This window comes from Rattus norvegicus, chromosome 2 (genome assembly GCF_036323735.1).
Source record: "Rattus norvegicus strain BN/NHsdMcwi chromosome 2, GRCr8, whole genome shotgun sequence".
NCBI lineage: Eukaryota > Metazoa > Chordata > Mammalia > Rodentia > Muridae > Rattus > Rattus norvegicus.
Window position 1 is genome coordinate 146,084,889 of NC_086020.1, and position 25,541 is coordinate 146,110,429.

At 39.7% G+C, this 25,541-nt stretch overlaps 1 protein-coding gene across 1 annotated transcript in view; it reads left to right on the forward strand.

The window, feature by feature from the left end:
* The first annotated feature begins 1,495 nt into the window (after nt 1–1,495).
* The window catches only part of Aadacl2fm3 (AADACL2 family member 3), a 38,908-nt gene continuing 14,862 nt past the window's right edge, over nt 1,496–25,541 (forward strand). The window contains exon 1 of the mRNA NM_001106436.1: nt 1,496–1,633. Within this exon, the coding sequence (NP_001099906.1) occupies nt 1,496–1,633 (138 nt within the window). The remainder of the gene's footprint in view (nt 1,634–25,541) is intronic.

The following is a 25,541-nucleotide window of genomic DNA, read 5'->3' on the forward strand; positions in this document are numbered from 1 at the left end:
CTGTGTCAGTGGAGACTAACATTACTGACCTGCCTCTTTTGTTCTCACACTCATTTGGTTTTATGAAAGATACCCAATTTTGTGACTTGTTAACATTTTCCTGTTACTAAAACTTTTCAGCTTTCAACAGCAAAGTTAAGATGGTTTTGCTTTTTTCTCCTTCCATTTGATACATTCTGTTTTGAAAAGTAGGGAAGAACAGGATTTACCAGGCTGGACATGAGGTAGTGGTGGGGTCACAAAATTCTGCGAAAGCTCTCTGCAGTTCAGAAATAAGAAGAACATGCAAGAGTCACCTAATAATTCATAGTTAAGTTCTCTTTCCAGTCTGTGTATTGTTCCCTCTGCTTGCTTTCAGCCTCTACTTTCTCTTTCTAAAATCATTGCTTTCATTTTCAGAGATTATAATATAACTACTTCATTTGAAACTTTCCTTTCCTCCTTCCAAACACTCCCAAATACCACTTTTTGCTGTTTTTACAAATTCATGGGCTCTTCTTAAATTAACTGTTATTACATACATATGTTTATATGTATATACATGTGATCTTAAATGTGTAAGTATAACGTGCTCAGCATCCATGATTCCATGTAGTTTATTATCCCAAACGCTTTTGAGAAATGATTTTTTTTCTGATTTTTTTTTGTTCTGGTAGATATCAATGCAGGGTTGGTAAACATTACAGCAAGGAAAAACATGGAACAATCATGCTGGTAATAGGTTCTGCCTCAAATTTCTTGGAGAAACTTGGAAGTGGACTTAAATAAAGAAACTATTATAACATCGGCAGAAAGACCTCAGAACAAGTAAATAGAGCAAGGGTGTTTCATAAAAGGAATGGGCATATGTCAGGTTTACACACAGAACATGATAGATACAATGTTGCAACAAACGTTTGCTTAATGAATATATATTATTCTCAGGATAATGCAAAGAGCTCTATGAATTTTCTGAATTTAACTTTTATGTGTTATATTTTAATACTGCCTAGTCTTCATCAAATTAATTAAATATGTAATTTTGACAAGCATTTAGTTTCCTGTTCTATATTCTATGCTCACCTCACACAGTATATTTTATTGAGCTATAGGCTTTAGTGTTTAGATTGATTCAATGCTATCCCCGTTTTTTAAACTTCTTGTCAATGCTTTTGGTAAAATGGTACCAAAAATGGACTTTTATTTTTCCTGTGCTATTCTGAGAGTCCCATTAAGATGTGTTTCACTGATGTTAAAGAAGAATTTGATACTCTGAAAGGTTTTGGCTCTTAATGCGAATTATCAGTAGACATGGTACGTTCTGTTCCACAGAAAAGCACAGTTGCTCAATGTATTAAAATAGTGCAATGATCTTGGTGCTTAATCTTCAGTGAGTGTTGCTATATCACCGTTTGATCTGGACAGATATGCCTTCTACCTTTGTCTTACTACTTAGCAATATATATATGAGGTGACATTTGACTATTCACACAAAGAAGTTTGGAGAAGACTTATCATGAAGCACAAAACTCTGTGCTTTGGATTCTTTTTTATATTCCTTGCTTATTATATTTATATACCCATTCCAGAAAACGTTGAAGAACCATGGAAAGTGAGAATCATAGATGCTGGCATGAAAATATCATCACTTACGGTAATACTTTTTTCTGAGAAATACAATTTTCCTGAGAAATACAATTTCCTGAGAAATTGTGAAGCTTTCTTACAAAGTAATATGAAATTTCCTTTCATCAGTATTTTGAAAGATTCTTTGGTTTTCTTTAGTGCTGTATGTACAAATTACCATAGTTCATGTATTTAACATTAGAGTTAATCATTAACATGCTTTATTGTCTATTGAGGAAATTAGTATTTAAAAGATGCTATTGCTAAAATTAATAATATATTGACCACAAAAAGAATTAGTGTTCTTAGAAGAATATTTGGGTAACTGTTCAGATGTTTAAATATATTGGAATACCTAGGCTCATATATTTTCTTAAACTCACATGTTTAAACCATTCGTGTTATAAAAGCTAGCATATATTAAACATTTCATTGTTTTAGTATCTTTTCCCCATTTTTAGGTAATTCCTAAGCTTCCTATATTCAAAAACTATTCTTGTGCCAAAGAATTGATCAATATTAACTATGTTAGTAATCAATTCAATGATAATGACAATTTCACTACAACTTTATACAAGGGTTATGCTGATGTTAATTAAATTATATTTTAATAATCAGAAAAATGTTATGATGGTGTTATTTATTTCTATCTTTTCATATCATTTAACAATTATTTGTGTAATAATTGTAAAGCTGTCTGTCCTACCTGCTTTTGCATTTATGTGTTGTAATATCCCATTTGTAAAGCTACTAGAAAGCAAGCCTGTGCACTTATGAGCAGATCACCCCCCCTCTCTCAGAAAATGTGCTATATAACACATACTCCCTGACAGCTCAAAGGCCACAGCTTGGCACCTTCTGCTGCTGTTGTCTGTTTTTAGGTCCAAGTTTCTGGGATTCAGAATTTATAATGACAGTGCCTGAATTTGAACTCAAGAATACATCTCATTCTCTTTTACCAAAATATACTTCTTTTTGGAAGCCTTTGGCTATTGTGACGATAGGAAAGTTTGGAAAGTAGAAAAGAGCAAACAATGAATGATCAGAGAAGATGCAGCAATGTATAGTAGATGAGGAAGTCATGGCTATTGTGCTGCAGAAAGAGGATGATCTCCCCATGCCAGACAACTGCCCTATTCTCATTCTGATTTCTGTGATAATATACCCTGGCAAAAGCATCCTACGTGAGAGAATGTTTATTTTAGTTCGCTACATAAAGAACACCCCTTTATTCCAGGAAGATCAAGTTTTGGGTCTTGATGTGCCATCAAGAGCAGAGAGAAGTGAAAGTATGCATCTTATATTTAGCTAGATATCCAGGCACAAAATTGGGGAATGGGGCCACCTACTTTACAAGGCTGTCTATTGCTACATCCATTAATACAATCAAACAATTCCCCAAACATCTGTTCACCAGCCAACACGATCAAGACAGTCCTTTAATGAGACACTCTCAGGGCTGGAGAGATGGCTCAGTGGTTAAGAGCACTGACTGCTCTTCCAGAGGTCCTGAGTTCAATTCCCAGCAACCACAAGGTGGCTCACAACCATCTGTAATGGGATCTGATGCCCTCTTCTCATGTGTCTGAAGACAACTACAGTGTACTTACATACATAAAATAAATGAATACTTTTAAAAATTGATGAGACACTTTCCTAAGGTGATTCTAGGTTGTATGAAGTAGACAGTAGAACTAATCATTAAAATAGCTAATACGTTTACTTCTGAGTCCAATGTTAGCTGAATTATCCTGGTTTGGGCTTCTTTTTTTTTTTTTTTTTTTTTACCCTTTTTTTTTTTTTTTTTGCAATTCAACGTGCCCTCTTTATTAGTATTATGTGGCATTTACGCAAATCTTTTTATTTATTTATTTATTTATTTATTTTCTTTTCTTTTTTCTTTTATTTTTTATTAACTTGAGTATTTCTTATATACATTTCGAGTGTTATTCCCTTTCCCGGTTTCCGGGCAAACATCCCCCTCCCCCCTCCCCTTCCTTATGGGTGTTCCCCTCCCAACCCTCCCCCCATTGCCGCCCTCCCCCCATAGACTAGTTCACTGGGGGTTCAGTCTTAGCAGGACCCAGGGCTTCCCCTTCCACTGGTGCTCTTACTAGGATATTCATTGCTACCTATGGGGTCAGAGTCCAGGGTCAGTCCATGTATAGTCTTTAGGTAGTGGCTTAGTCCCTGGAAGCTCTGGTTGCTTGGCATTGTTGTACTTTTGGGGTCTCGAGCCCCTTCAAGCTCTTCCAGTTCTTTCTCTGATTCCTTCAATAGGGGACCTATTCTCAGTTCAGTGGTTTGCTGCTGGCATTCGCCTCTATATTTGCTGTATTCTGGCTGTGTCTCTCAGGAGCGATCTACATCCGGCTCCTGTCGGTCTGCACTTCTTTGCTTCATCCATCTTGTCTAATTGGGTGGCTGTATATGTATGGGCCACATGTGGGGCAGGCTCTGAATGGGTGTTCCTTCAGTCTCTGTTTTAATCTTTGCCTCTCCCTTCCCTGCCAAGGGTATTCTTTTTCCTCATTTAAAGAAGGAGTGAAGCATTCACATTTTGATCATCTGTCTTGAGTTTCGTTTGTTCTAGGGATCTAGGGTAATTCAAGCATTTGGGCTAATAGCCACTTATCAATGAGTGCATACCATGTATGTCTTTCTGTGATTGGGTTAGCTCACTCAGGATGATATTTTCCAGTTCCAACCATTTGCCTACGAATTTCATAAACTCGTTGTTCTTGATAGCTGAGTAATATTCCATTGTGTAGATGTACCACATTTTCTGTATCCATTCCTCTGTTGAAGGGCATCTGGGTTCTTTCCAGCTTCTGGCTATTATAAATAAGGCTGCGATGAACATAGTGGAGCACGTGTCTCTTTTATATGTTGAGGCATCTTTTGGGTATATGCCCAAGAGAGGTATAGCTGGATCCTCAGGCAGTTCAATGTCCAATTTTCTGAGGAACCTCCAGACTGATTTCCAGAATGGTTTTACCAGTCTGCAATCCCACCAACAATGGAGGAGTGTTCCTCTTTCTCCACATCCTCGCCAGCATCTGCTGTCACCTGAGTTTTTGATCTTAGCCATTCTCACTGGTGTGAGGTGAAATCTCAGGGTTGTTTTGATTTGCATTTCCCTTATGACTAAAGATGTTGAACATTTCTTTAGGTGTTTCTCAGCCATTCGGCATTCCTCAGCTGTGAATTCTTTGTTTAGCTCTGAACCCCATTTTTTAATAGGGTTATTTGTTTCCCTGTGGTCTAACTTCTTGAGTTCTTTGTATATTTTGGAAATAAGGCCTCTATCTGTTGTAGGATTGGTAAAGATCTTTTCCCCTCTGTAGGCTTCTACTTGTTCTCTAAGGGAGTTCTTTATGTCTTTCTTGAAGTCCTCCAGCATCATGATCAAATATGATTTTGAAACTAGGTCTTGCTTTTCTGGTGTGTTTGGATATTCCGTGTTTGCTTTGGTGGGAGAATTGGGCTCCGATGATGCCATGTAGTCTTGGTTTCTGTTGCTTGGGTTCCTGTGCTTGCCTCTCGCCATCAGATTATCTCTAGTGTTACTTTGTTCTGCTATTTCTGACTGTGGCTAGACTGTCCTATAACCTGTGTGTCAGGAGTGCTGTAGACCTGTTTTCCTGTTTTCTTTCAGCCAGTTATGGGGACAGAGTGTTCTGCTTTCGGGCGTGTAGTTTTTCCTCTCTACAGGTCTTCAGCTGTTCCTGTGGGCCTGTGTCTTGAGTTCACCAGGCAGGTTTCTTGCAGGGGAAAAATTGGTCCTACCTGCGGTTCCAAGGCTCAAGTTTGCTCGTGGGGTACTGCCTAAGTCCTCTCCGCTGTGGCAGCAACCGGGAAGATCTGCGCCGCTCTTTCCGGGAGCCTCCGTGCACCAGGGTTCCAGATGGCGTTTGGTGTTTTCCTCTGGCGCCTGGATGTGCACAGACTGCAGTCTCTTCTGGTTTCCCAGGCGTGTCCGCTTCTCTGAAGGTTCAGCTCTCCCTCCCTCGGGATTTGGGTGCAGAGAACTGTTTATCCGGTCTGTTTCCTTCAGGTTCCGGCAGTGTCTCAGGCGCAGGGGTCCTGCCGCTCCCGGGCCCTCCCCTACGGGAACCCAGAGGCCTTATACAGTTGCCTCTTGGGCCAGGGATGTGGGCAGGGGTGGGCAGTGTTGGTGGTCTCCTCCGCTCTGCAGCCTCAGGAGTGCCCACCTGATAAGGCGGTGAGGTCTCTCTCCCACGGGGTTTGGGAGCAGAGAGCTGCTGCGGTCCGGGATCCGCCAGTGTGGGACTTCCGGTAAAGATCTTTTCCCAATCTGTTGGTTGCCATTTTGTCATAACCACAGTGTCCTTTGCCTTACAGAAGCTTTGCAGTTTTATGAGATCCCATTTGTCGATTCTTGATCTTAGAGCATAAGCCATTGGTGTTTTGTTCAGGAAATTTTTTCCAGTGCCTATGTGTTCCAGATGCTTCCCTAGTTTTTCTTCTATTAGTTTGAGTGTGTCTGGTTTGATGTGGAGGTCCTTGATCCACTTGGACTTAAGCTTTGTACAGGGTGATAAGCATGGATAGATCTGCATTCTTCTACATTTTGCCCTCCAATTGAACCAGCACCATTTGCTGAAAATGCTATCTTTTTTCCATTGGATGGTTTTGGCTCCTTTGTCAAAAATCAAGTGACCATAGGTGTGTGGGTTCATTTCTGGGTCTTCAATTCTATTCCATTGGTCTATCTGTCTGTCTCTGTACCAATACCATGCAGTTTTTATCACTATTGCTCTGTAATACTGCTTGAGTTCAGGGATAGTGATTCCCCCTGAAGTCCTTTTATTGTTGAGGATAGTTTTAGCTATCCTGGGTTTTTTGTTATTCCAGATGAATTTGCAAATTGTTCTGTCTAACTCTTTGAAGAATTGGATTGGTATTTTGATGGGGATTGCATTGAATCTGTAGATTGCTTTTGGTAAAATGGCCATTTTTACTATATTAATCCTGCCAATCCATGAGCATGGGAGATCTTTCCATCTTCTGAGGTCTTCTTCAATTTCTTTCCTCAGTATCTTGAAGTTCTTATTGTACAGATCTTTTACTTGCTTGGTTAAAGTCACACCGAGGTACTTTATATTATTTGGGTCTATTATGAAGGGTGTCGTTTCCCTAATTTCTTTCTCGGCTTGTTTCTCTTTTGTATAGAGGAAGGCAACTGATTTATTTGAGTTAATTTTATACCCAGCCACTTTGCTGAAGTTGTTTATCAGCTTTAGTAGTTCTCTGGTGGAACTTTTGGGATCACTTAAATATACTATCATGTCATCTGCAAATAGTGATATTTTGACCTCTTCTTTTCCGATCTGTATCCCCTTGATCTCCTTTTGTTGTCTGATTGCTCTGGCTAGAACTTCAAGAACTATATTGAATAAGTAGGGAGAGAGTGGGCAGCCTTGTCTAGTCCCTGATTTTAGTAGGATTGCTTCAAGTTTCTCTCCATTTAGTTTAATGTTAGCAACTGGTTTGCTGTATATGGCTTTTACTATGTTTAGGTATGGGCCTTGAATTCCTATTCTTTCCAGGACTTTTATCATGAAGGGGTGTTGAATTTTGTCAAATGCTTTCTCAGCATCTAATGAAATGATCACGTGGTTTTGTTCTTTCAGTTTGTTTATATAATGGATCACGTTGATGGTTTTCCGTATATTAAACCATCCCTGCATGCCTGGGATGAAGCCTACTTGATCATGGTGGATGATTGTTTTGATGTTCTCTTGAATTCCGTTTGCCAGAATTTTATTGAGTATTTTTGCGTCGATATTCATAAGGGAAATTGGTCTGAAGTTCTCTTTCTTTGTTGTGTCTTTGTGTGGTTTAGGTATAAGAGTAATTGTGGCTTCGTAGAAGGAATTCGGTAGTGCTCCATCTGTTTCAATTTTGTGGAATAGTTTGGATAATATTGGTATGAGGTCTTCTATGAAGGTTTGATAGAATTCTGCACTAAACCCGTCTGGACCTGGGCTCTTTTTGGTTGGGAGACCTTTAATGACTGCTTCTATTTCCTTAGGAGTTATGGGGTTGTTTAACTGGTTTATCTGTTCCTGATTTAACTTCGATACCTGGTATCTGTCTAGGAAATTGTCCATTTCCTGAAGATTTTCAAATTTTGTTGAATATAGGTTTTTATAGTAAGATCTGATGATTTTTTGAATTTCCTCTGAATCTGTAGTTATGTCTCCCTTTTCATTTCTGATTTTGTTAATTTGGACGCACTCTCTGTGTCCTCTCGTTAGTCTGGCTAAGGGTTTATCTATCTTGTTGATTTCTCAAAGAACCAACTTTTGGTTCTGTTGATTCTTTCTATGGTCCTTTTTGTTTCTACTTGGTTGATTTCAGCTCTGAGTTTGATTATTTCCTGCCTTCTACTCCTCCTGGGTGTATTTGCTTCTTTTTGTTCTAGAGCTTTTAGGTGTGCTGTCAAGCTGCTGACATATGCTCTTTCCTGTTTCTTTCTGCAGGCACTCAGCGCTATGAGTTTTCCTCTTAGCACAGCTTTCATTGTGTCCCATAAGTTTGGGTATGTTGTATCTTCATTTTCATTAAATTCTAAAAAGTTTTTAATTTCTTTCTTTATTTCTTCCTTGACCAGGTTATCATTGAGTAGAGCATTGTTCACTTTCCACGTATATGTGGGCATTCTTCCGTTATTGTTATTGAAGACCAGTTTTAGGACGTGGTGGTCCGATAGCACGCATGGGATTATTTCTATCTTTCTGTACCTGTTGAGGCCCGTTTTTTGACCAATTATATGGTCAATTTTGGAGAAAGTACCATGAGGAGCTGAGAAGAAGGTATATCCTTTTGCTTTAGGATAGAATGTTCTATAAATATCCGTTAAGTCCATTTGGCTCATGACTTCTCTTAGTCTGTCGACATCACTGTTTAATTTCTGTTTCCATGATCTGTCCATTGATGAGAGTGGTGTGTTGAAATCTCCCACTATTATTGTGTGAGGTGCAATGTGTGTTTTGAGCTTTAGTAAGGTTTCTTTTACGTATGTAGGTGCCCTTGTATTTGGGGCATAGATATTTAGGATTGAGAGTTCATCTTGGTGGATTTTTCCTTTGATGAATATGAAGTGTCCTTCCTTATCTTTTTTGATGACTTTTAGTTGGAATTTGATTTTATTTGATATTAGAATGGCTACTCCAGCTTGCTTCTTCTGACCATTTGCTTGGAAAGTTGTTTTCCAGCCTTTCACTCTGAGGTAGTGTCTGTCTTTGTCTCTGAGGTGTGTTTCCTGTAGGCAGCAGAATGCAGGGTCCTCGTTGCGTATCCAGTTTGTTAATCTATGTCTTTTTATTGGGGAGTTGAGGCCATTGATATTGAGAGATATTAAGGAATAGTGATTATTGCTTCCCTTTATATTCATATTTGGATGTGAGGTTATGTTTGTGTGCTTTCATTCTCTTTGTTTTGTTGCCAAGACGATTAGTTTCTTGCTTCTTCTAGGGTATAGCTTGCCTCCTTATGTTGGGCTTTACCATTTATTATCCTTTGTAGTGCTGGATTTGTAGAAAGATATTGTGTAAATTTGGTTTTGTCATGGAATATCTTGGTTTCTCCATCAATGTTAATTGAGAGTTTTGCTGGATACAGTAACGTGGGCTGGCATTTGTGTTCTCTTAGGGTCTGTATGACATCAGTCCAGGATCTTCTGGCCTTCATAGTTTCTGGCGAGAAGTCTGGTGTGATTCTGATAGGTCTGCCTTTATATGTTACTTGACCTTTTTCCCTTACTGCTTTTAATATTCTTTCTTTATTTTGTGCGTTTGGTGTTTTGACAATTATGTGACGGGAGGTGTTTCTTTTCTGGTCCAATCTATTTGGAGTTCTGTAGGCTTCTTGTATGTCTATGGGTATCTCTTTTTTTAGGTTAGGGAAGTTTTCTTCTATGATTTTGTTGAAGATATTTACTGGTCCTTTGAGCTGGGAGTCTTCACTCTCTTCTATACCTATTATCCTTAGGTTTGATCTTCTCATTGAGTCCTGGATTTCCTGTATGTTTTGGACCAGTAGCTTTTTCCGCTTTACATTATCTTTGACAGTTGAGTCAATGATTTCTATGGAATCTTCTGCTCCTGAGATTCTCTCTTCCATCTCTTGTATTCTGTTGGTGAAGCTTGTATCTACAGCTCCTTGTCTCTTCTTTTGGTTTTCTATATCCAGGGTTGTTTCCATGTGTTCTTTCTTGATTGCTTCTATTTCCATTTTTAATTCCTTCAACTGTTTGATTGTGTTTTCCTGGAATTCTTTCAGGGATTTTTGTGATTCCTCTCTATAGGCTTCTACTTGTTTATTTATGTTTTCTTGGAATTCTTTCAGGGATTTTTGTGTCTCCTCTCTATGGGCTTCTACTTGTTTATTTATGTTTTCCTGGAATTCTTTCAGGGATTTTTGTGATTCTTTCAGGCATTTTTGCGATTCCTCTCTGTAGGCTTCTACTTGTTCTCTAAGGGAGTTCTTCATGTCTTTCTTGAAGTCCTCCAGCATCATGATCAAATATGATTTTGAAAATAGATCTTGCTTTTCTGGTGTGTTTGGATATTCCATGTTTGTTTTGATGGGAGAATTGGGCTCCGATGGTGCCATGTAGTCTTGGTTTCTCTTGCTTGGGTTCCTGCGCTTGCCTCTCGCCAACAGATTATCTCTAGTGTTACTTTGTTCTGCTATTTCTGACAGTGGCTAGACTGTCCTATAAGCCTGTGTGTCAGGAGTGCTTAGACCTGTTTTCCTCTCTTTCAGTCAGTTATGGGGACAGAGTGTTCTGCTTTCGGGCGTGTAGTTTTTCCTCTCTACAGGTCTTCAGCTGTTCCTGTGGGCCTGTGTCTTGAGTTCACCAGGCAGCTTTCTTGCAGCAGAAAATTTGGTCATACCTGTGGTCCCGAGGCTCAAGTTCGCTCGTGGGGTGCTGCCCACGGGCTCTCTGCAGCGGCAGCAACCAGGAAGACCTGTGCCGCCCCTTCCGGGAGCTTCAGTGCACCAGGGTTCCAGATGGTCTTTGGCTTTTTCCTCTGGCGTCCGAGATGTGTGTGCAGGGAGCAGTCTCTTCTGGTTTCCCAGGCTTGTCTGCCTCTCTGAAGGTTCAGCTCTCCCTCCCACGGGATTTGGGTGCAGAGAACTGTTTATCAGGTCTGTTTCTTTCAGGTTCCGGCGGTGTCTCAGGCAGGGGTCCTGCCGCTCCTGGGCCCTCCCCCACGGGAGCCCAGAGGCCTTATACAGTTTCCTCTTGGGCCAGGGATGTGGGCTGGGGTGAGCAGAGTTGGTGGTCTCTTCCGCTCTGCAGCCTCAGGAGTGCCCACCTGACCAGGTGGTTGGGTCTCTCTCTCACCGGGTCTGGGAGCAGAGAGCTGCTGTGGGCCCGGATCCGCGGGTGGTTTGGGCTTCTTAATGCCTCACATTATTGACTTAGACAATATAGGAAATGAGGGTTAAGCAAGTTCTGTTTTATAGAGAAATTACTGCATCATCATCCTTGACAAGTTGGTGTATTACTAGACTTCAAACTGGTCTGATACTTATACCCTATCAGTATAAACATATTCTGTGACTTTTTTGTTCTCAAATGTAAAATAGAACTATGAAACATGTAGCTGCACGTTGTTTTCCTTCTACATGGATATGTATGAACAAATTATTAGTTATTTAAATGATTATTCCAGTTTTTGACATGTTTTCACTGGGAGTTCAATTGTTAAGCATTTTGCTTACTATTTTTACAGCCAGTGTGACTCTCTTTTAATTATTATCTATGCGTCATGTCAGGTGCGACTTGGTTGTGAATACAGTTGCATGACATAGCTTCAGCTGCAGGAGCACTTTCACCCTGAATAATGCATCTCTGGCTTTCTAGTATACAAATGGCTTGATCTTCCTTACATGCTTGATTATTTTGCCTTTTTCTATACCCCATTTGCTCTTAAATATAATTTTGGTATAGTTTAGAGTATTACTAGAGAAGGAAATGGCTTTGATATCTATTTAAACAAATTGCTCTGGCTCTGGCCATTCAAGTAGCCAACTCAGGCATAACAGGACAAGGGGTCTGGATGTGGTGGCTGACTGCACCCCTTGTTCTCTGGGAAGTCTTAGCCTACTCATGATGATGATTAAGTTGTACCAGGAAATATTGGAAGCAGGACATGTTTTTGAGAAACCTGAAGTTTTAATAGTTAAGAGAATTGAAGACCCCCAGGAAAGAGATAATGATCCTGGATCACTAAGGACAGGGATGTCCATAGAAAACACAAGGGACAAGACAGAGGAAAAAATAGCTGGGTTTACTGGACTAGTGAGCAATGGTGAGAGCCCCCATGAGAAGAGATCTCTAACAATAGCAAGTTTGATCCAGAAATATTGGGGAAAATTGGGAGATATATGCATAATAAAAATATAAAGGATTCATTAAAGAGTTTGGACTCCACAATGGGCCGTTGGATTGGTGAACTTACATTGCTTAAAAGATTGGAACATATTGATTTGACCTCTGGCATTGCCTGTCCAAGGAAATTAAGGTACAAGTTCTAAGAGATAGAATTTGGGCCTGAACAGGAGTCGTGGGGGAAGCTTCAGGAGGAATTAATAATGCATATGGAAAAGAGTTGGAAAAGCATTGAACATATAGATGTTTAGATGATCTTAATAAAGACATTCAGCAAATTTAGACAAGCTAAAAATACTAATATTATTCTGGCCTGTCTAGTGCCTTTCTGTTTTCATGCTGTAGCCACAAATTTATGCCCAGATGATCTGTGATTTGGAAGTTTATCTGACAGTTAAAGGCTAATGTATAACTTATTTTAACACAAACTGAACTTGACTTTGTGTGTGCATTACACTGTCTGGTGACATAGTTAACATGGGGATAGTTTTTGTTTGTTTGTTTGTTTGTTTGTTTAGGAAAAATAATGGGCTTGAGGAAAATAATGAAAAGACTTTTAAATTATGCATTATTGGCCAGCAAGGAAGTGTGCAGCCAATAAAAGATGGAGATGAACTGAGAGGGCGTCTGAAAGCTGTTACTGAGCCCAGCTTCAGAACAACAATGAGTCTTTTGTCAGCTTTCACCTACATAATTGCCTGAGACTGTTCTTACTCTGACACAATCCTCCTATTTCTGAGAACCCCCAAAATGACTAGGCTGGTTCTCAGCAGTCTCACGAATAATGTCTCCTCTATTCTACATCCATGCTTTCATACATTTCAGAGATATATCTTAGATATTACAGATACGCTATGTACTTCAACATTTAAAAGACCTATATAGAAGTAGCTCTTTCATTTGGTTTATTCATATTTGATATCTTTGCTATGGTTACAATTATCTCTGCAATGCTTTTGTCATTATTTAAGTGCTATTACTTACTCTTATTTCCTGTCATTCCCTGCAGCATATAAAATACATTTCCATTAATACATATATTTTTCTTTTGCAAATTGGGTCATTTTTAAATTTTTTTCTTCCCTAGTTTTCTTTTTATATCTCTTGAGATGAGACACACTGTTGCCTGACTTCCTTAGGTTGACTGAGACTATCTTTATTGCCTCCCTGATGCACAATCTGGCTGCATTACTCTTAATGATGACTCATTATACTAGTGACTGAATGTCTCTTTCTTAAATTTTAACATGATTCTTTTTTCCCAGAAGAGAAAACGTTATTGTTTCTCTTCTATTTAAATCTATGGTGAAACAGAATAGGATGTAAAAAACAAAACAAAAATCCCAAAATATTAGTCTGCTGTACTTTTAGCCCACAGCCAAAATTTCCCCATGTCCTACCTACTGTATATCCACATTTATCAGTGAGTGACTATATGTTACTTAAATGTGACAGCAGCATGTCAGGGCGGTATTATCTAAAGAAGGGTAGAAGATTGATTTTGGTGCTTAGAAACCAGCAAGTATTGACATGCATGTGAAAAAGTAGGGTACTAAAACATGACCTTTGACACCTGTCACTTGACATCCTGTCTTGGATTAATCTCTATGTCTGTCTATTATTTTCCTGCATGTCTCAAGGTTTCTGCATTCTAAAATTATTTAACTGACATGAAGTAACAGTGGAGTATGGTCATTGCAATCTACTCTTCAAACCAAGTGCTGTATGTAATATGCATAAATAAAGCAGTACCATGACAAGGTTCCATCCTTTCATCCTTAAATAGGAGTTACGCTGATTCTCCTAGGTGAAGGTACATTTCTATAGAAAAAAAACCTTCTTCCCCTTTTGTGCTATGGATGAACAAAGAACTTTATCCCATCACAAGTGCTATAATAGTGTTGGCAAATCCATCTTTGCCTTTTTATATTTTACTCATTTGGGTAGACAGTTGTTCTTCCCAATAATTCATATTCTACCTTCTGGTTATGAAACACTCACTACTTGTGTGATTGGACTCCTATCTTTTTATGAAAAGTTAACTCCTACTCAATATTTTTAAGTTTCTTTCTTTATTTTCATCTTTATTAACTTGAATATTTCTTATTTACATTTTGATTGTTATTCCCTTTCCCTGTTTCCAGGCCAACATTCCCTTAACACCTCCCAATCCCTTTCTCTATGGGTGTTCCCTTCCCCATCCTCCCACCATTACAGCCCTCCACCTCAATAATCACGTTCACTGGGGGTTAAGTCTTGGCAGGACCAAGGGCTTCCCCTTCCACTGGTGCTCTTACTAGGCTATTCATTGCTACCTATAAGGTTGGAGCCCAGGGTCAGTCCATGTATAGTCTTTGGGTAGTGGCTTAGTCCCTGGAAGCTCTGCTTGGTTGGCATTGTTGTTCATATGGGATCTCAAACCCCTTCAAGCTCTTTCACTCCTTCTAAGATTCCTTCAACAGGGGTCCTGTTCTCAGTTCAGTGGTTTAATGATGGTATTCGCCTCTGTATTTGCTGTATTCTGGCTGTGTCTCTCAGGAGAGATCTACATCCGGTTCCTGTCGGCTTGCACTTCTTTGCTTCATCCATCTTATCTAGTTGGTGGCTGTATATGTATGGGCCACATGTGGGGCAGGCTCTGAATGGGTGTTCCTTCTACCTCTGTTCTAAACTTTGCCTCCCTATCCCCTCCCAAGGGTATTCTTGTTCCCCTTCTAAAGAAGAAGTGAAGCATTCGCATTTTGGTCCTCCTTCATGAGTTTCATGTGTTCTGTGCATCTAGCATAATTCAAGCATTTGGGCTAATATCCACTTACCAATGAGTGCATACCATGTGTGTTTTTCTGTGATTGGGTTACCTTACTCCAGATGATATTTTCCAGTTCCATCCATTTTTCTATGAATTCCATAAAGTCATTGTTTTTGTTAGCAGAGTAATATTCCATTGTGTAGATGTACCACATTTTCTGTATCCATTCCTCTGTTGAAGGGCATCTGGGTTCTTTCCAGCTTCTGGCTATTATAAATAAGGCTGCGATGAACATAGTGGAGCACATGACTTTTTTATATGTTGGGGCATCTTTTGGGTATATGCACAAGACAGGTATAGCTGGGTCCTCAGGTAGATCAATGTCCAATTTTCTGAGGAACCTCCAGACTGATTTCCAGAATGGTTTTACCAGTCTGCAATCCCACCAACAATGGAGGAGTGTTCTTCTTTCTCCACATCCACACCAGCATTTGCTGTCACCTGAGTTTTTGATCTTAGCCATTTTCACTGGTGTGAGGTGAAATCTCAGGGTTGTTTTGATTTGCATTTCCCTTATGACTAAAGATGTTGAACATTTTTTAGGTGTTTCTCAGCCATTTGGCATTCCTCAGCTGTGAATTCTTTGTTTAGCTCTGAACCCCATTTTTTAATAGGGTTATTTGTTTCCCTGTGGTCTAACTTCTTGAGTTCATTGTATATTTTGGAAATAAGGCCTCTATCTGTTGTAGGATTGGTAAAGATCTTTTCCCAATCTGTTGGTTGCCGTTTTGTCCTAACCACAGTGTCCTTTGCCTTACAGAAGCTTTGCAGTTTTATGAGATCCCATTTGTCGATTCTTGATCTTAGAGCATAAGCCATTGGTGTTTTGTTCAGGAAATTTTTTCCAACGCCCATGTGTTCGAGATGCTGCCCTAGTTTTTCTTCTATTAGTTTGAGTGTATCTGGTTTGATGTGGAGGTCCTTGATCCACTTGGACTTATGCTTTCTACAGGGTGATGAGCATGGATCGATCTGCATTCTTCTACATGTTGACCTCCAGTTGAGCCAGCACCATTTGCCGAAAATGCTATCTTTTTTCCATTGGACGGTTTTGGCTCCTTTGTCAAAAGTCAAGTGACCATAGGTGTGTGGGTCTTCAATTCTATTCCAGTGGTCTATCTGTCTGTCTTTGTACCAATACCATGCAGTTTTTATCACTACTGCTGTGCAATACTGCTTGAGTTCAGGGATAGTGATTCCCCTGGAAGTCCTTTAATTGTTGAGGACAGTTTTAACTCTCCTGGGTTTTTTCATTATTCCAGATGAATTTGCAAATTGTTCTGTCTAACTCTCTGAAGAATTGGATTAGAATTTGTTGGGGATTACATTGAACCTGTAAATTGCTTTTAGTAAAATGGCCATTTTTACTATATTAATCCTGCCAGTCCATGAGCATGGGAGATCTTTCCATCTTCTGAGATTTTCTTCAATTTCTTTCTTCAGAGGCTTGAAGTTCTTATCATACAGATCTCTCACTTGCTTCGTTAAAGTCACACCGAGGTATTTTATATTACTTGGGACTATTATGAAGGGTGTCATTTCCCTAATTTCTTTCTCAGCTTGTTTCTCTTTTGTGTAGAGGAAGGCTACTGATTTATTTGAGTTAATTTTATACCCAGTCACTTTGCTGAAGTTGTTTATCAGCTTTTGTAGTTCTCTGGTGGAACTTTTGGGATCACTTAAATATACTATCATATCATCTGCAAATAGTGATATTTTGACTTCTTCTTTTCCAATCTGTATCCCTTTGATCTCCTTTGTTGTCTGATTGCTCTGGCTAGAACTTCAAGAACTATATTGAATAAGTATGTAGAGAGGGGGCAGCCTTGTCTAGTCCCTGATTTTAGTGGGATTGCTTCAAGTTTCTCTCCATTTAGTTTAATGTTAGCTACTGGTTTGCTGTGTTTGGCTTTTACTGTGTTTAGGTATGGGCCTTGAATTTCTATTCTTTCCAGAAGATTTATCATGAAATGGTGTTGAATTTTGTTAAATGCTTTCTCAGCATCTAATGAAATGATAATGTGGTTTTTATTTTTCAGTTGTTTATATAGTGGATTGCATTGAGTGTTTTCCCTATATTAAACCATCCCTGCATGACTGGGATGAAGCTTACTTGATCATGATGGATGATTGTTTTGATGTGCTCTTGGATTCGGTTTGCAAGAAATTTATTGAATATTTTTGCGTTGATATTCATAAGGGAAATTAGTCTGAAGTTCTCTTTCATTTTGGGTCTTTGTGTGGTTGAGGTATAAGAGTAGTTGTGGCTTCATAGAAGGAATTCGGTAGTGCTCCATCTGTTTCAATTTTGTGGAATAGTTTGGAGAGTATTGCTATGAGATCTTCTATGAAGATCTGATAGAATTCTGCACTGAACCCATCTGGACTTGTGCTCTTTTTGGTTAGGAGAACTTTAATGACTACTTCTATTTCTTTAGGCATTATGGGGTTGTTTAAATGGTTTATCTGTTCCCGGTTTAACTTCGGTACCTGGTATCTGTCTAGGAAATTGTCCATTTCATGCAGATTTTCAAGTTTTGTTGAATATAGGCTTTTGTAGTAGGATCTGATGATTTTTTGAATTTCCTCTGATTCTGTAGTTATGTCTCCCTTTTCATTTCTGATTTTGTTAATTTGGAAACACTCTCTGTGTCCTCTCATTAGTCTGCCTAAGGGTTTATCTATCTTGTTGATTTTCTCAAAGAACCAGCTTTTTGTTCTGTTGATTCTTTTTGTTTGTATAGTCCTTTTTGTTTCTTGGTTGATTTCAGCTCTGAGTTTGATTATTTCCTGCCTTCTACTACTCCTGGGTGTATTTGCTTCTTTTTGTTCTAGAGCTTTTAGGTGTGTTGTCAAGCTGCTGATATATGCTCTCTCCTGTTTCTTTCTGCAGGCATTCAGAGTTATGAGTTTTCCTCTTAGCACAGCTTTCATTGTGTCCCTTAAGTTTGGGTATGTTTTACCTTCATTTTCATTAAATTCTAAGAAGTCTTTAAGTTCTTTCTTTATTTCTTCCTTGACCAAGTTATCATTGAGTAGAACATTTTTCAACTTCCATGTATATGTGGGCGTTCTTCCCTTATTGTTGTTGAAAACCAGCTTTAGCCCTTGGTGGTTTGATAGGGCGCATGGGATTATTTCTATCTTTCTGTACCTATTGAGGCCTGCTTTATGACAAATTAGATGGTTAATTTTTGAGAAAGCACCATGAAGTGGTGAGAAGAAGTTATATCCTTTTGTTTTAGGACAGAATGTTCTATAAATATCTGTTAAGTCCGTTTGGTTCATGACTTCTCTTAGTCTGTCTATGTCTCTTTTTAATTTCTGTTTCCAAGATTTGTACATTGAATAGAATGGGGTGTTAAAATCCCCTACTATTAGTGTGTGAGGTGCAATGTGTGTCTTGAGCTTTAGTAAGGTTTCTTTTACGTATGTAGGGGCCCTTTTATTTGGAGCATAGATATTAGGATTGAGAGTTCATCTTGGTGTATTTTTCCTTTGGTGAATATGAAGTGTCCTTCCTTATCTTTTTTGATGACTTTTGGTTGAAAACCGATTTTATTCCATATTAGAATGGCTACTCCAGCTTGCTTCTTTAGACCATTTGCTTGGAAATTTGTTTTCCAGCCTTTCACTCTGAGGTAGTATCTGTCTTTGTCTCTGAGGTGTGTTTCCTGTAGGCAGCAGAATTCAGGGTCCTCGTTGCGTATCCAGTTTGTTAATCTATGTCTTTTTATTGGGGAGTTGAGTTCATTGATGTTGAGAGATATTAAGGAATAGTGATTGTTGCTTCCTTTCATATTCATATTTGGATGTGAGGTTATGTTTGTGTGCTTTTCTTCTCTTTGTTTTGTTGCCAAGGCAATTAGTTTCTTGCTTTTTGTAGGGTGTAGCTTGCCTCCTTATGTTGGGCTTTACCATTTATTATCCTTTGTAGGGCTGGATTTGTAGAAAGATATTGTGTAAATTTGGTTTTGTCATGGCATATCTTGGTTTCTCCATCAATGTTAATTGAGAGTTTTGCAGGATACAGTAATCTGAACTGGCATTTTTGTTCTCTTAGGGTCTGTATGACATTTGTCCAGGTTCTTCTGGCTTTCATAGTCTCGGGTGAGAAGTCTGGTGTGATTCTGATAGGTCTGCTTTTATATGTTACTTGACCATTTTTTCTTACTGCTTTTAATATTCTTTCCTTGTTTTGTGCATTTGGTGTTTTGACTATTATGTGATGGGAGGAGTTTCTTTTCTGGTCCAATTTATTTGGAGTTCTGTAGGCTTCTTGTATGTTTATGGGCATCTCTCTCTCTTTAGGTTAGGGAAGTTTTCATCTATGATTTGTTGAAGATATTCCCCGGTCCTTCGAGTGGGGGTCTTCACTCTCTTCTATACCTATTATCCTTAGCTTTGGTCTTCTCATTGTGTCCTGGATTTCATGTATGTTTTGGGCCAGTAGCTTTTTCCATTTTACATTATCTTTGACCCTTGTGTCGATGATTTCTATGGAATCTTCTTCTCCTGAGATTCTCTCTTCTCTCTTTTGTATTCTGTTGGTGATGCTTGTATCTACGGTTCTTTGTCTCTTCCTTTGGTTTTCTATATCCAGGGTTGTCTCCCTTTGTGCTTTCTTTATTGCTTCTATTTCCGTTTTTAATTCCTTCAACTGTTTGATTGTGTTTTCCTGGAATTCTTTCAGGGATTTTTGTGATTCCTCTCTATAGGCTTCTACTTGTTTATTTATGTTTTCCTGCGTTTTTGTAAGGGAGTTCTTTATGTCTTTCTTGAAGTTCTCCATCATCATGATCAAATGTGATTTAAAATCAAGATCTTGCTTTTCTGGTGTGTTTCGATATTCAGTGTTTGCTTTGGTGGGAGAATTGGGCTCCCATGATGCCGTGTAGTGTTGGTTTCTGTTGTTTGGGTTCCTGTACGTGCCTCTGGCCATCAGGTTTTCTCTGGTGTTACCTTGTTCTGCTATTTCTGACAGTGGCTAGACCATTCTATAGGCCCGTGTGTCAGGAGTGCTGTAGACCTGTTTTCCTGTTTTCTTTCAGTCAGTTATGGGAACAGAGTGTTCTCCTTTTAGTAGTGTTGTCTTTCCTGTCTACTGGTTTTTAGCTACTCCTGTGGGCGTGTGTCCTAAGTCCCCCAGGCATGTCGCTCGGAGCAAAAAGTTAGTCCTACCTCTTGTCCTGTGGCTGAAGTTGCTCCTGGGGGGCTGCTTTTGAACTCTCTGTGAGGGCGGTAACCAGGAGGCCTGTTCTGCCTTTTCCTGGTTCCTCAGTGCACCGGGGTCCCAGATAGTGTTAGGTGTTTTCCTCTGGTGTCAGAAATGTGGGCAGAGTGTAGTCTCTTCTGGCTTCCCAGGCGTATCTGCCCCTCTGAAGGTTTAGCTCTCTCTACCAGACATTTGGGTGCAGGGAGGTGTTGACCGGGTCCCTTCAGGTCAAGGTGGTGTCTGGACCCCATGGGACCTGCAGCTTGAGTGCCCCTATCTTCCTGTTCCCAGACGCCCTATACAGTTTCCTCTTGGGCCAGGGATGTGGGCAGAGGTGGGCAGTATTGGTGGTCTCTCCTGCTCTGCAGTCTCAGGAGTGCCCACCTGTCTAGGCAGTGAGCTCTCTCTCCCACAGGGTTTGGGAGCAGGGAGCTGTGGCCCGGGATCAGCGAGGTTCAGGCTCCAGCTCTTAATAGTGATTCTTTATAGAAGATATCCTTTTATCCTTGTGGGCTATTTTATGTTTCATCTTTTTTCTGTTAAAGGTGGGAGTGTTCTATATAAAATAACTTGATCTCTTCCCATTGTTAATGTATTTTATTTCAATAATGTGAAAATAATATGAAACCAATTCAACTGATTTTTGAAGGTCTTAGGCTTCTTTTTTTTTTTTTTTTTTTTTGCTGTTTTTTGAACTCCCTTCATTATTTCCACCAAGAGCAAATCTGATCAAGATAAATTCTTATAGACTTTTCAGTTGTGTTGCTATGTTTGTTTTTCTCCTGTATATTATTCTAACCATGTTGGGGCACCAGGGGAAGAGGAAGCCCTTGGTCATGCCAAGGTTGGACCCCCCAGTGCAGGGGAATATGGGGGGCAATAAGGGGGATGTATAGGAGGAATACCTGTATGGGGGAGGGAAGAGGGGAGGTAATGGGGACTTATGGACTGGAAACCAGGAAGGGGAATAACATTTGAAATGTAAGTAAAGAAATATATCTAATAAAAATATTTAAAAAGAACAATTTCTGAATGCCTCTAAGTCTATGTTTTTGGGTCTTTTCTTTCAGCAATACTCAATTCTCTTTTTTCTTTCTCTTTCTTTTCTTTCTTTCTTTTCCTTTCTTCCTTCCTTCTTTATTTATTCGTTTTTACAGATTTTATTCCCCTTCTGGTCCATCCCCCAAGAGTTCCACATCCCATATCTCCTTTCTCCACAAGCGTGTCCCCACCTCACCCACCCCACCAGACCTCTAAACTTCCTGGGGCCTCCAGTCTCTTGAGGGTTAGATGTATCTTCGCTGACTGAACCCAGACCAAGGAGTCCTCTGCTGTATATGTGTTGGAGACCTCATTTCAGCTGGTGTATGCTGCCTGGTTGGTGATCCATTGTCTGAAAGATCTCAGGGGTTCAGGTTAATTGAGACGGCTGGTCCTCCTACAAGGTTGCCTTCTTCCTAGGCTTCCTCTAGCTTTTCCCTAATTCAACCAGAGGGGTCAGCAGCTTCTGTTCATTGGTTGAGTACACATATCTACATCTGATTCTTTCAGCTGGTTGTTGGGTCTTCTGGAGGGCAGTCATGGTAGGTACTTTTTAATGAATGCCCCATAGCTTCAGTAATGGTGTCAAGTCTTGGGGCCTCCCCTTGAACTGGATCCACTTTGGGCCTGTCACTAGACCTTCTTTTCCTCAGGCTCTTCTCCATTTCCATCTCTTCATTTCTTTAAGACAGGAAGAATTATGAGTCAGAGCTTTGGCTGTGGGATAGCAACCCCATCCTTCACTTGATGCCCTGTCTTTCTGCTGGAGGTGGATGCAATAAGTTCCCTCTCCCCACTGTAGGGCCTTTCATTTAGGGTCCTCTCCTTTGAGTCCTGAGAATCTCTCACTTCCTAGGCCTCTGGTACATTCTAGAGTGTCCTCCAACCTCCTTCCTCCTAAGGTTGCCTATTTCCCTACTTTCTACTGGCCCTCAGGGCTTCAGTCTTTCCCCCAGGCAATATCGGATCATATTCCCCTCTGACCCCACCCCATCCCCTTTTCTATCCCTGTCCTTTTCCCCTCCCTCTTCCCTTCCCCATTTTTTTCTCCTTCCAAGTGTAACTGACATGAACTCACTTGGGCCCTTCAGCTTGTTGATCTTTTTTATTTCTGTGGACTGTATCTTGGGTATTCTGTACTTTATTTTTTGGCTAATATCCAATTATTAGTGAAAACATACCATGCATGTCTTTTTGGGTCTGAGTTTCCTCACTCAGGATGACATTTTCTAGTTCCATCCATTTGCCTGCAAAATCAGGATGCCCTTGTTTTAATAGCTGAGTAGTATTCCGTTGTGTAAATGAACCACATTTTCTGTATCCATTCTTCTGTCATGGGACATCTGGGATGTTTCATTTACATTCTTTCTCAAACATATTGTGTTTTGTGCTCCAACTACTCAAATTAAAATAAAAAAATTGCTGCTCAGCACGTTTTTTTTTATTAACTTGAGTATTTCTTATATACATTTCAAGTGTTATTCCCTTTCCCGGTTTCCGGGCAAACATCCCCCTCCCCCCTCCCCTTCCTTATGGGTGTTCCCCTCCCAACCCTCCCCCCATTGCCGCCCTCTCCCCCCACAGTCTAGTTCACTGGGGGTTCAGTCTTAGCAGGACCCAGGGCTTCCCCTTCCACTGGTGCTCTTACTAGGATATTCATTGCTACCTATGGGGTCAGAGTCCAGGGTCAGTCCATGTATAGTCTTTAGGTAGTGGCTTAGTCCCTGGAAGCTCTGGTTGCTTGGCATTGTTGTACATATAGGGTCTCAAGCCCCTTCAAGCTCTTCCAGTTCTTTCTCTGATTCCTTCAACGGGGGTCCTATTCTCAGTTCAGTGGTTTGCTGCTGGCATTCGCCTCTGTATTTGCTGTATTCTGGCTGTGTCTCTCAGGAGCGATCTACATCCGGCTCCTGTCGGTCTGCACTTCTTTGCTTCATCCATCTTGTCTAATTGGGTGGCTGTATATGTATGGTCCACATGTGGGGCAGGCTCTGAATGGGTGTTCCTTCAGTCTCTGTTTTAATCTTTGCCTCTCCCTTCCCTGCCAAGGGTATTCTTTTTCCTCATTTAAAGAAGGAGTGAAGCATTCACATTTTGATCATCTGTCTTGAGTTTCGTTTGTTCTAGGGATCTAGGGTAATTCAAGCATTTGGGCTAATAGCCACTTATCAATGAGTGCATACCATGTATGTCTTTCTGTGATTGGGTTAGCTCACTCAGGATGATATTTTCCGGTTCCAACCATTTGCCTACGAATTTCATAAAGTCGTTGTTTTTGATAGATGAGTAATATTCCATTGTGTAGATGTACCACATTTTCTGTATCCATTCCTCTGTTGAAGGGCATCTGGGTTCTTTCCATTTTCTGGCTATTATAAATAAGGCTGCGATGAACATAGTGGAGCACGTGTCTCTTTTATATGTTGAGGCATCTTTTGGGTATATGCCCAAGAGAGGTATAGCTGGATCCTCAGGCAGTTCAATGTCCAATTTTCTGAGGAACCTCCAGACTGATTTCCAGAATGGTTTTACCAGTCTGCAATCCCACCAACAATGGAGGAGTGTTCCTCTTTCTCCACATCCTCGCCAGCATCTGCTGTCACCTGAGTTTTTGATCTTAGCCATTCTCACTGGTGTGAGGTGAAATCTCAGGGTTGTTTTGATTTGCATTTCCCTTATGACTAAAGATGTTGAACATTTCTTTAGGTGTTTCTCAGCCATTCGGCATTCCTCAGCTGTGAATTCTTTGTTTAGCTCTGAACCCCATGTTTTAATAGGGTTATTTGTCTCCCTGCGGTCTAACTTCTTGAGTTCTTTGTATATTTTGGAAATAAGGCCTCTATCTGTTGTAGGATTGGTAAAGATCTTTTCCCAATCTGTTGGTTGCCGTTTTGTCCTAACCACAGTGTCCTTTGCCTTACAGAAGCTTTGCAGTTTTATGAGATCCTATTTGTCGATTCTTGATCTTAGAGCATAAGCCATTGGTGTTTTGTTCAGGAAATTTTTTCCAGTGCCCATGTGTTCCAGATGCTTCCCTAGTTTTTCTTCTATTAGTTTGAGTGTATCAGGTTTGATGTGGAGGTCCTTGATCCACTTGGACTTAAGCTTTGTACAGGGTAATAAGCATGGATCGATCTCCATTCTTCTACATGTTGACCTCCAGTTGAACCAGCACCATTTGCTGAAAATGCTATCTTTTTTCCATTGGATGGTTTTGGCTCCTTTGTCAAAAATCAAGTGACCATAGGTATGTGGGTTCATTTCTGGGTCTTCAATTCTATTCCATTGGTCTATCTGTCTGTCTCTGTACCAATACCATGCAGTTTTTTTATCACTATTGCTCTGTAATACTGCTTGAGTTCAAGGATAGCATTTTTACTGTGATTTTTCTGAGTATATTTTAATTTAAGGGCTAACAACTATAGATTAAATTTATTTGTTCTCTGTGTGTATTTGCATTCATAGATGCAGGTTTATGCCATGGCCTGCACTTAAAGGTCAAAAGACAAATTCTTTCCTTTCACTATTTGGGTCTTAGAAACAGAACTCAGGTCATCAGACTTGATGGCAAGCTCTTGTATATGATGAGTTACTTTTTGGTCTGTGATTGTCTTTTCTAAGCATTGATAAGGTTATTAGATATGAAAATGCATCACCTAAAAATCTGGAAGTTTTCAGCTATTATTTCAGTAAATAGGTCTTTTCTGCTCTAATATTCTTTCCCTTTTCTCCAACTCTATATATATGAAATCACTAAGGATCATGCCACGGATCTTAGGTCTGCTTCCTTTAGTTTCAGTTACTGTTTTTATTTCAGATTGTGTATTTTCTTTTGGTATATTTTCAAGTTTATTGAATTATTGTCTTCTACCTCTCACTATTGAAGTCTACTAATAAATATTTTGGATAAATAACGTTTTAGTTTTGTTATAACTTTTCATCGAGTCATTCTTAGTGTACTTATTTTTTACAAGGTGTCTGTTATTGAATCTGTTCCCAGAGGATTCACCTTTAGCTTAGGGAACATAATTGTAGTATCATTTTAAAATCATAACTTCAGATGCAGGTAATCTCATTTTCTATCTTTGATTTGGTTTCCCGCAGTGAAATAGTTAAATTTGTTTTGTTCCTTTTTTGCTTTTTGGTCAGGTAATTGTGGTTTGTCATTGATTTTCTGAACACTTTGGCATGGTGTTTCGAATGGCAGTGCCTCACAGTGGCTTGTATCAACTTGGGTTCCAGTTGGTGGAATTGTTTGGGAAGGATTTGGTGGAGGGCAACAGTGTTCAGGTTTTAAAAGACTTTTGTGATTCCTAATGGTTTCTCTCTGCCTTGTTGGTTTTGATAAAGATATAAGCTTGCAGGCCTTTCTTCTGTTCTCATGATTTAACCCTTTGTAATCCTAAGCCAGATTAAATACTTTCTTTTATAAGTTTCTT